General features: G+C 36.5%; 1 protein-coding gene across 13 annotated transcripts in view; it reads right to left on the bottom strand.

The window, feature by feature from the left end:
• The window catches only part of unm_hu7910 (un-named hu7910), a 97,700-nt gene that overhangs the window by 34,538 nt on the left and 50,432 nt on the right, over positions 1–12,730 (bottom strand). For all 13 annotated transcript variants that reach the window (XM_034920542.2, XM_059022269.1, XM_034920531.2 and 10 more), the window contains one exon: positions 10,026–10,064. In XM_034920542.2, coding sequence (XP_034776433.2) covers positions 10,026–10,064 — 39 coding nt within the window. The remainder of the gene's footprint in view (positions 1–10,025; positions 10,065–12,730) is intronic.

The following is a 12,730-nucleotide window of genomic DNA, read 5'->3' as shown; positions in this document are numbered from 1 at the left end:
CAATAATTGATTTTGAGTTTCAGTGTTTTAAAATAAAATATCAAACAGAACGAAATTTCAGTGTACCATTTGTAATTCAGTAATATGAGAGAATTGGTCAGGGGTCTGAATACTTTTGCAAGGCACTGTATATATATATATATATATATATATATATATATATATATATATATATATATATATTGCTCAAAGAGCCAATATTCAGTCTTTTCAATGTCTGCAATGCAATTATGATGCTATAAGTTTATTCAAGTAACTTGCTTTTATAAGTCCTTGGCGAGTGGCAAAACAGTCACCCAGTAGTTAATAAAACTATCTCATTAAGTTTCATAGATAACCCCATTGCTCAATAAACAATTCTAAATGAAGTCACAGTCCTGCTTTAAGATCTTGTGGACACCTTATGACTTACAAAAGTGATCCGGTGCCAACAGTGTAAGCGATCAGACAGAGATACTAAAACTGGGTATGTTTAACGGATTCCAACCCACTGTATTCTTATATTCCAGCTTGTAAACAATTAAAAAAGACCTGCAGCCTCAAGAGAAACATTTTATTGGTGGCTATCCGAGTAGAAACTCATAAATCATTCTGATAGTTAAAAAAGAAGTTTACACAAGGGGGCTTCTGATATTGGGTGACCACAGGCCCCAGTTTCCCCAACAACCATGCAAGGGTGCCAAAAGCCCTAAGTGTGTCTTTTATTTGAGTTTTGATCCTTACCCACCAACAGCACGAAAAAAGCATTATATTACTTAAAATCATTCATCTACCATTGGATTATTCCGTATCCAAAACTGTAAATGATTAACGCAGACTGTCAAAACAGTGCACAATACCAACAATGAAGTATGCCAAGGGAGTGGGCTCTGGCTTAGGGCAGATTCCACATGCCACAAGCAATATATAGCTTTGTGGATTTCTTGATCTATTCAGGCATCAAACAACCATATGTTGCTTGTTCTAAATATGCTTGGCAAAGCAGAACATTAGTTCAACTGTTATGTTCTTTAGAAAGAAAACATTACTTTGTCAGCACATTTGTTGTAGGGTTTTAAATGTTGAACACATTCCCAAATTTAAACTTTTTTTAAAAAAATGTGCGCAACATACATTTAAATAAGACATTATGAAAATGAGCAACCCTGAACATTTCCTGTGTGATGGGATGTCCGTATGTTCAGTATTTTTAAGATGATCACATTCAGAAGATACTTCTGAAGATATATCCTTCTTTAGCATAAACAAATCGCAAGCTGAAATTTATTTGTAAAATTAGGTCACCATGAGCTAGATTCTGAGAACATTAAGAATTTCTAGTAAACCACGTGTAGCCTATACAAGCAACCACATTCACACAAGCAGTCCTGAGATGTCCTCTATTAGCCAAACCAAACAACTTCCAGAACTCATGCAAGTATTCATATTCCTTATGAATTTAGGCTAAGAAATGCTTACACAATTTTTAAATCACAACTGAATGGGTGGTTCTCAAGATACAGTAAAACTAAATGCAAGTGTGACACAAAGAACACTTCCTTATTAGAACTCAACCAGGTGTAAGTGGCATTGTGCTGGAGACAGGATTGACCACACACCCAAAGTTGACAATGGTTAAAAGAAAAAAAAAAACAACTCAAAAACTCAAAAGCTAATAAATTTACCTTTTAGCATACATTTTTAATGGCAATCAATTTACACCTAAATTATCTACTTAAAACGTTACAAAAATTGATTAATGTTTAACAAACATTAACTGTGCATTCTGTCTGCAACAAATTAAGCAGGGAGAGCTGCTGAACAAAATACAAATATGAACACCTAAAATTCTTTGCTGTGTAAACTCAAGAGTTGAGAAATGACGTAAACTAGTTTTGACATAACCAGCTTTAAAATCTATTCTTATTAACAATAGTCCCACTTTCAATGCGATCAACATCTTGGTTTTTTGCTTGTTTTCATTTTACTTCATATTAAGATTTACTGCCTTTTCAAGTACAAAACTACAGATGTGTGTTTTATATTCACTTCTTGTGCTAAAAGTCCATTTGTCAACTTCACAGGAATGGTCTAGATCTGTGGTTTTCAGCCATTTTTAAAACTATACCTCTTGTAATGTAAAAAGTACAATTTATATTTGCTTAAATAAGACTATACCCATTGAATCTTTATTCCTAAGACAATTCTGACAAGAAGTCTGGAAAAATCCTAAACAAAAGAATCATTTGGTAAGCCAGAAACCATGCTGTGGCTCTCGGCTTCAAACAGATTTTGTATACACCTTGCACCCTAAAACTGGATTGCAGGAAGATTTAAAAAAAAAATCATAAAATTCGTAGACTGAATGTGCGCTATACCAAAACTGTTCAAAACTGAGTCATTCTGCCTTATGGTGGACAATTGAGATGGTTCAGTTTAGTAAAATTAACATGAGCTTTGCTCTAAAGCTGTCTTAACTCTTGAAAAAATCAATATTCTTGTCAACTTGTAAATTTACAAACATAATCCAAAATAGTCTGCACTGTAAATGTTTATCATGTTTACTGTACTTCCCATCTCTGCATAGTTATGTGTGGCATTTCAAATGTTTACAAAATCATAAACATTAACCTCAAGAAAAAAAAATTGTATTCAAGCCAAAATACAAATTATCAAAAGGGACTCAGTATAACTTTATGTGGCTTGGCACTTTCTGTAGACAACAGTGTTTGCGCTAGGCCGCGCCATTGCGCCAATGCCCCCCTAAAATAAAAAAATGTCCTGCTGAAATTCTCTTAACGCGCCCGTGTGTCCCCCTTCCCAGACCAGACGCAATACCAATACGCAGTATATTAATGCATTTTGTATTACCATGACATGTCTGACGACAGGCTAATCTTTTTTACGTGTTTGTTTACACTTGCGTTTTCATAATTAAGTCCCTGTGTTTTTATTCTCCAGTCCAGTAGAATGCGCTCACACCCTCCCTGGTTACAGGCAGTTTCACAGTAAAGCCTGGACGACATCAGGCTTGTTAACAACGTGGCCCGGCGCAAATAGTATCCCTGTTAAACCTGACCATTACTTCTGGAAGAATAGGTAATCAGCTTCGGCAGTGACTTTTGAAATGCAGGCTATTATATTTGTGCTTAAAAATACTGTGTGCAGTAGATTTGCGAAACGAAAACCGCATCATTGACTAAAAAAAAAAAAAAAGTAGCCTACGGTAACGTTATAAAATATGTGAAATTTGTAATTATATATATATATATATATATATATATATATATATATATATATATATATATATATATATATATATATATATATATTCACACACACACACACACACACACACATAGTGTATGTGATTTTATACAGCACATATACATCTTGCACTGAGAAAACGCCACTGGAATCGGAATAAAGGAAATTACAGTATTATGTAATACAGTGCTGTCACGGTTTTGGTAAGTAGCATTTTCAAAACCATATCATTATGTGCAGTATTACAATAGGTTAAAAAATATAGCAAATCCACAAAACCAACAAAATATATTGTATATCTGACATTTTATTTTTAATGTTCTGTGTCACACGGGCCATCGTTTAACCTTGAAAAAAATTAAAATACAGTACAGTACCTGAAGCAGATATACGATTTTATCATATCAACAACACCAACGTGTGTTGTAAAAATAAAGCAACAATTGTTTTGAAAACTATCCAAAATATTTACTTGGGGGCTAAGAATGAAAAATGTACTGTTAAACTGTATAGTAATGTGGTTTCTTCTAGCAGTTTTCAAACTGGGAGTATGTGAGAAAAATTCTGAAATGGCAGACAACGCATTTTATTTAGTACCACTTGCCAATCTATTGCAAACTTTTATCATGTAATAAACGTTTAGTCGCTGATTTTAATTAATAGTTACAATAAAATGATGATGTTTCCAACAACTACAAACCTGTCTGAGGGACTGTTTTTAGCCAAAAGTAAATATAATATATATATTTTCTTTTATAATACTGTAACTTTTATAATTGTATCCCTCACACACTCCAAGGCTTGTGCGTTTTGTTGTATCATGTTATTGTACAGACCTTTTTTCTGTTTTCATTTTATGACTGACTATCTCAGTGGACTACGTTTTTTGGAAAGGGGTACGCAGCTTAAAAAGATTGTAAACCCATTCTAATGTGATTTGGTACAATTAATATCCTCTACTCAGTGATACACCAGCATCACTGTGACACATTTCCCAATATTGTCCCCAAAAGTGACAGTGAGTATTGTAGAGACACCTTGGTTGTAACTACAGCTTTACAGTTTTATTTTTAATTCAGAAACAAAAATAAGAAATGGTGGTTGGTTCTGAATCAAACATATTGACCCTCAGTCTGTAAGTCCTGGAGCAAACACTGAGAGTAGTGTTTTTTCCTTAGTTTTTCTTTTGCAAGTAAGAAATGTAACAATTTTTGACTTGTAAATGATACACAGGATAATCTGCATGTACAGTACTCTACCAAACACCAAAAACAAATTCAACCACCCGCTATCGCTGTTACTAAAATGCAAAGTTCATGAGCAGCACAGAGCACTCTGATCAGAGCTCTCCATAGGCAGTATCGCCAGACGCCTGCTTCACCCACCCCAATATCTGAGTGGAAATCCACGTACTCGGAATCACGTACAGGTGGATGATCATTTTTAAACTAATCAGAATGTAACACTGGAGCTGCTAAACAAATGGAATATTTATGCACAGTGGTTTTGAGATAATATACAATACCATAAAAAAAAAAGATTATTTTCTTTTACTTTCATTTTTATTTTTACATTTTACGGGTACACGTACCCCCAGGTTAAAACACCTGATCTATATGCATTCAGACCACACAGGCGGTGATTAGGTACCTAGATGCAACATTATTAGAAGTGTTTAAGATATCTGCATTTCCATCAAGTGTAAAAAACAAGCAAATAACCAAGAAAGTCTCATGAGTATATACTTTATTTAACATGCAGGAATAGAAGCACCAGGTATCACTTCAAGTATGATGCAGGGCTTCCATTGGCCAGGACCCTGGTCACTTTTAAAAGCTGTTCCTTATGAAATATGAATGTGTGCAGTCTTGGCTAAGGAAACACCTGCTAAACATGCCCCGAATAACCCTATAAAAGGGTGTCAGATATTTTCTGCACTTTGTTAGAGAAATTTGCCACAAGAACAAGAAAACAACCAGGCTGTATTTATAATTAGCATTTCCATGACACTTGCAGACAACACACAGGCCACAGCAAATGTAATATAACAAGGGTGTTCTGTAACAGTTACTGGTCAAATTGAAGAGTATTGTTAGATTTTCTCCAAGGAGTTTCCATAACACTTGAAACATGACGTGTGCATCTTAAATGGGTTATGAGATATCAGCAGTTGAAACAGTGGTGGTGGTTTTACAAAAACATACAAGCTTCGTGGAGATGCCCAATTTAAAATAAAAACAGGTTACTGGCAGGTGTTTCTAGTTTTTGACCAACCCTTCTATAAAACATTGTAAAATTAAGGATACAAAAATGCATATAAAAATAAAAGGGAAATCAGTCATTCCACTCAGCGAGAAGACACCATAACCAATTACAAAATAAAACTTGGCTGAATGACAAAGATCATGACAAATCAAAAACGTAGGAAAATATTTTGTTTAGGTTGATGATGGTGTTTATAAAAAAGTTAGTTAATAATTAGTTATTGTGCGAGAATAACTAACTCTCCCAGACTCTAAACAGCAATCATTTATTTAAAAAAATCTGCACAATATTAATTTTCTTTCTCAGTACATTCAATCAGTGCCCAGTTTGTATGGCTAACAGCTCATTTGCATAAAACATTGCACCTTTCATTCTTTTCAGCAACACAGTAAAACCACAATGAACTGCCAAACTGTCTAGAGGTGTGTGTAATAAAATGCAACAGAAAACATTAACAGGACTGTCTGAATGTCTGGTGATTTGATTTAGTAAAAACTTTAAAATCTAACACTATTTAGCAGGTGGTAAATTTCTTTGTGTTTTTTACTTAAACATTAATAGTTGACAAACTTTTTTTTTTTTTTTTTTTTTTTGTGTGACTGTAAATTATTTTATTTTTAACATAGCACCAAGATAAACTAGTAGATTAACAGGTTCAATTTACCAAACAATGTTTTAAGCTGCAGTGTCCCACAATCATGTTTAATACAATTCATTGGTAACTAAATAATTTACCACATAATTGTGCAACTAGGTGCATGCGCTTATAGTTTAATATGTTCAACTATGTATCGCCTTTGTATTAAAAGTTGTCATTACAATAAGCGACTGCTGAATTTGGCCAGGACCATGTCGAAAAATTAGAAGTACAGTCGGCACCGCCTAATCGGGATACTGATAAAATCGGGATTGCTGCTTAAATGGGATACAACTCTGGGGGACGGTTCTTCCCAATGCTATTTACGTTGTTTAATTGGGACGTCACTTCACTTTTCAGAGCAAGACAGGTTCACGCAGCACAGGGCAGTGAGTACGTGATTACACTGTGACTTGCGTAAACCATGTTGAACTCTTGAAGGAGCTGGAGTCTCCTGCGGTTTCTCGGGCACACGTGCAAAGTTGGTGTGTCAACATCGCAGGTGCCTCGCCTTGTGGTAAGATGCGATTTAATTTTTTTTTCATTTCACGTAAATAAACAGCAATTCATTTTGTTTAAGAATAAAAAAAAAAAATTGACTTGTATTTTAAATTTTGTATTTAACATTTAATCATAATGTAACGTGATTTCATTCTTTTTCTTTTCATTTAGAAACAAAGTGTGACTAAGGTCACCTCAAATGACTCACGTTTAATTGGGACAGACGCTTATTTGGGATATTTTTACTTCTCCTGAGGGGTCCCGATAAAGCTGCACCGACTGTATCAAGAAATGTGTTTAATCAGAGTTTGTTTTAATGAGAATTGACTGTGTAATCGGCCATTGTTGCTATGTCCAAGTATAAATATTCAGGATGCCTAACAGCAAATACACTATTCAAAAAAATGAAAGGAGCAAACATTAAGTTTGGTAAATATATCATGACTAATACAATCAAAAAAGTTGTTCAGACATTCAGCAGGTGTTCTTCAATAAATTGTCACAGCTGTTGAGATGCATTTTGCACTGGATCCCCTCTGTTAAAAGCTGGTACCCTCACTAAGACTTCAAAGATTTGATTAGTCAAGTGGCTGCTCAGATCATAACATTGTTTGTTGTTGTTGGGTTGGAAATTATTTTCTTCTAATGATGCCATGTGGTGGCATACGAATATTTTTCACTGAAGTCCAGACTGCCAGAGCTGTATCTAGGGATAGATAGACCTGCATCTGATACATTCAGTGTGAGCTATTCTGTTCCTTTTCAAGTATTAAAATGTAACCATTACCTAATGGGTGTTTTCCCTCTAAAGACCCCAACCTGAATATTCTATACCAAAGCTGCTCGGGCATGTGACACAGTCATGCCCGCCCCCAAGGGTACAAAAGGACTGCGCGCCCGGATCTAAGAGCCATTTTTCCTTTCAAAACTGACCTGACAGGGGAGCCTGGTATCAGAAGTACTTGTTGCTTATGACTGTATAGTTTTCGCCAATTATTGTTTTTTACATAATTGATGCAGTATTTTATTTACGCTGTGATGTTTTGTTTCTTTTTATATATAATTACATGTGTATTGTGCATTACAGCTGTTTGTTACGACCCACAGCGGCCTCGTGCCCCGAGTGAAGCTTGAGTCGCTCCTTCCCAGGTATCAAGCAACATAAGTCGACTGACTTGTACTGTCCTCACAGGCTGCTTAGCTCTGGCTGGAGTTAAATTAAAATTCTCATTTTAAGTTACGATATGTTTATTTTCTGAATTGTAATTGTGTTATTACTGTTTTCTCTGGAGAAGTATTTTTCTCTTGTTGTAATTTCTGTGTATTTTTTTTTTTTTACAGAAATACACGAACAGCTGGGCTCAGCAGCACTGTGCTGGACCAAGGTACAGGCTTCGGTTGAGATTGCTTGTAGTCTCATTCCACAGTATATCGTTACAGTTTTGGTGACTGCTTTTGCATCACCATTACGAGGGATGTTAGTACCTCTAACAAGCAGGCTTCCCATCAGTCTCGTGTGGGTATTGACCGTGGTTTTGACAGTAGCTTGTACAGGTAAGCATCCCTGTACAGTGCTACCTGTGGTAACTGCGAACCAGTGGACCCGTACCGTACCGGTACCGAGGTCACCAACCCGCTCCATTCCCGACCCCGTATCGTATCAAACCGGGACTCAGGTTACCGTACCGACATGGTGCCAAAGTCACTGACCCAGTACTGTCCCGGTTCAGATCCAGTACTGTACCATACTGACCCAGTGCTACAGCAATTGAACTGGTACCGAACCGACCCGGTGCTACATGGCAGATGCTCTTCCTGCCTGGGGCCAGAGAACACCAAGGAGGCACTGACTAACCACAGTTTCTGTGAGTTTTATGCTTTTTTCTCCAAGCACACGCTGGAGAAATGTCTCTCCCACGGCTTTACAGATCGCTCTGCATCCCTAACTCCCGGGGAATACCATTTGGTACTGCGATGGACGAGATGCTACAGCGCTCTCACCGCTCTCGGGAATCCACATAGCAGCTGGTTCGACTGCTTCCAATGCAACCACCTCCAGTGCGCAAACCAGCTGTAAATTGCTGGCTGCCAGAGGTGGTGTTCAGAATCAGCCAGTGGCTTTCCATCCACCTCTTTTCCAGTCTGACAGACAGCGGCAGCTCCATACACCCTGTCTAGCATATTATGTTGACAGGACAAAAAGTTGGAGGCAGTCCGAACTATGACTGCATCACAGGCTCGGCCGAGCAGCTTTGGTATATAATATTCAGGTTCGGGGTCTGTAGGAGGTAAACACCCATTAGGTAATGGTTAGGTTTCTATTTCAGGGAACCAGGGTAATGATAATAACCGAACGTTTTCCAGATTGTAGAAAAATTACTAAGCCACAGGTTTGTACACTAGATGACCTGGTTAGTTCGAGGTCAACCACACCACGATCTACACATGGCAGTGGAAATGTCCACTTCAGGACAGCAAATGGAGTCACCATAAGCAAACAAATGTGAGAAACATATTGCATGAGTCTCATTTGAAGTCAAGAAGACTTGAACCCACAACAATGGAGAGAATGCTAGCTCCTGCCTTCATCCCCAGAACTGGCTGCTCCATCATTTGGCACCTGTTTTGTTAACTAATCAATCCTGATTTCCTCTGTCCACTAACAATCAACATGTTCGAGTATGAAGAGCCCAAGGAGTACAATTTAGTCAATGCAACCTTATGACCGTTTAGGGGACTCGCTTATGGTATGGGGATGTATCTGCACCCAAGTTAGCAGATTTACAGCTCTAGCGTACACAGACAGTCTTGGACCCTTTAGTAACTCCATTTGCTTTTGCAATTGGTCCTGAGTTTCTTCTGATGCAAGACAATGCCTTTTGTCATACTGTCACGGTTGTCATGGATTACCTTGAGCAGGAGACTAGAGCAAGAAGTCCAGACATAATTCCTATAGAAACATCTTTGGGACCTTCTAGGATGACAGAGCTCGGTATTTCACTGACTGAAGAAAGGGAATCTGGCCGCCTGATTAGAAAATGATCTCCAAACAAAGCCTATAGGCATTTTGATTTCCATGGGTATCTTATTTAGATGTGTGTCACTGACGTTACATGCATAATAAAATAATCTGTTTTCTGTGTATAAGTGGTCCCTTGAAATAAAATTTATTCTTAATGGTGTTTTGAAAAAACTTCAAGTTTGAATTATTTCTCCTTTCAATTTTTGAATAGTGTAATTGGTTTACTGATGACATTTTACATGAAACGTACATAGAACATACATTTTCACTGTGAGCTTAGAAAGCAACAATCTTATTTTTATAACCATATAGAACATTGCACCATTAAAAAAAATGACAAGAATATTTTTTTACCTGCTTCCTCCTCAGTCTGTTCTGCTTTGACGGCTTCTTCTGTGAAAACAAATTGTGCATGTTTTTAACAACAGCGTATTTAATATAATGTCCTTTTACTTTTTACCCAGAAATCTCTACAAACTTGCATATATGTGTTTATTGAATAAGAAACTAAGTTTACATGTCGGTGCTGAATTATCCACCACTGTTGTCACATTAATCAGTGTTTCCTGCTACTTGTGAAGTTGTTGCGATGCTTATTTCACACTAAACACATTTAATGTACCGATGTGATTATTTTATTTACCAGGGTAATGTCTTAAGAAAAACTTCTCTTTTAACCATTGACAAATAATATTCTTTGTTCTAGTTGCAACTAGGACACCAAAGGCATGTTTAGACTGAAGCAATTTGCCGTGTCTGTGGCAGCACTGATGCGGTTTCACTTCAAGTATAAATGGGAAATGCCAGTAAAATGCAGCCACACTATTCCGCCACTGAACCATCTCTCGAGGTGGTTAAGTGGCGACACAGTACAGGTACTGAAGTGCATTACTTTCAGTGTAAACTGCAATGCCGTCACAGCCACCGCATTTTGCGTACAAGGTGGACCCCCCCCCCCATGTTTTTTTTATTTCTATTTTTTTCTATTATGTCACCTCCAGCACAGAACTTCAAATTGCCACGATTCCCTGTATATTTCATCACATCCTCCCCGTCTTTTTTCTGGAGCTCTGCATCCAATAAAATTACGAATCACAGTAACGCTCAGTATTTTCATTCGTCACCAATTTAAGAACTGTATCAGTACAATAAAAAAATTTAAAAAAATGTAATGTATTTTTAAAGACTATCTGCCAACAGTTGTGAACAGTTTGATTGTACACTACATTCTGAATATTAGCTAAATTATTATTATTATTTTTTTTTTTTTAAAACAGCAGGTCTGGTGTTGTAAGTTGCGAGTAACATTACCTACCAGTGTTTTTAATTTTTATTTTTTATTTATTTTTATTTATTTATTTATTTATTTATTTATTTATTTTATTTTATTTCAAATACATGTGTAGCACTTATTTATGGTTTTATAATATATATTAAATCTTCAGTCATTCAATCCAATCCCCGGGTCTCTGTGACCGATGTACAAAACAGCTTTAAACCCATGTTTATAGCCAATATCTTAGGATGCACTTTTGCGGTCAGCTGTCGTCATCAGCATTTTCACAAAAAAAAGTGTTATCCTTCTTAAAGTAGTACTGTAGTTTGTAATAGAAGTACTAATGTTCTTTTCAGTTAAGGTGACCATATGGCTATGTGTTCAGCGGGACAGTTTGTGATAGTTCAGGCTTTTCAACTTGCAACCCAATGCATTCTGGTACATTTTACCTGTCTCAGGTACCATTCTTTCCCTTAAGAGAGGCAGGACTACGCTTACCAGAATGCATTGGGTTGTGAGTTGAAAAGCCTGAACTATCCCAAACTGTCCTGCTGAACACGGAGCCATATGGTCACCTTATCTTCACTGCATCACAAAGACAACTGTATCAGACGACTGTGCGGGAGACTTGACTACAAACATTTAAAATGCGCGCTGGTTATCAGAGAGTCAGATTCTGAACGTACCATCAAAATTGGTATGTAAGGAATCGGACACTGATTTATTTGTTCCTAGTGCTTATTCAATGAAAAGACTTATTTAATTTCCCAGCAGAAAATAGACTGCTTCATTGATGCCCAGGCACCGAAATTAGAGCCATCTGGCGCTATATAAGCATTTTCACTAAATAAATATATATATATATATATATATATATATATATATAACTAAAATTTAAAAAAAAAAAAAAAAAAAAAATCGGTAAATGTTCTTAGTTAATTCTTAAATCAGCTACAGCACTGGGAACTTTTGACCATCAGAGCAAAAGAGATAAATGCACAACTTGATGGAACTGTGTGAGACGCTAATGTGTATTCCACAATAGTAGAAAGTTAATGGCACACGGTGTTCTGCGTAATAAAAAGCAAGTGATGGCTAAATTATCTCTGTATGTCTTCCAATCTTTTCATTAGTCTATTGTGATATTCAGAAAGTATAGTGAAAAATATCACGCATACCACGACCAAAGGCATCATTGTTTTGATCACGGTACTGAACACTAGCAATTTATGTTAATGTGAGGATATCCGCCTTCTGTGTAAATGGGGTAAGCCGCCAAATTGCCGACACTGAACTGTCAATATTGTTGTGTGTAAAAGGTGAATGTAAAAAACAAAATGTGGCATCAGTGCAGGCACTGATCCTGCATTTTCTGTGGGAATACGGCTCACAGTCACAATCTTCTAAAGATGTACATTGCCACAAAATAGCCTATACACACAGGCATAATCATATCCATCAAAACAAAAGCTTTATACAGACGTGCTCAAATTTGTTGGTACCCTTACAGCTCATTGAAATAATGCTTCATTCCTCCTGAAAAGTGATGAAATTAAAAACTATTTTATCATGTATACTTGCATGCCTTTGGTATGTCATAGAATAAAGCAAAGAAGCTGTGAAAAGAGATGAATTATTGCTTATTCTACAAAGATATTCTAAAATGGCCTGGACACATTTGTTGGTACCCCTTAGAAAAGATCATAAATAACTGGATTATAGTGATATTTCAAACTAATTAGTTTATTTAATTAGTATCACACATGTCTCCAATCTTGTAATC

Source organism: Acipenser ruthenus, chromosome 4 (genome assembly GCF_902713425.1).
Source record: "Acipenser ruthenus chromosome 4, fAciRut3.2 maternal haplotype, whole genome shotgun sequence".
NCBI lineage: Eukaryota > Metazoa > Chordata > Actinopteri > Acipenseriformes > Acipenseridae > Acipenser > Acipenser ruthenus.
The sequence above is the reverse complement of the archived record's forward strand: the minus strand, read 5'-3'. Positions and strand labels throughout refer to the sequence as shown.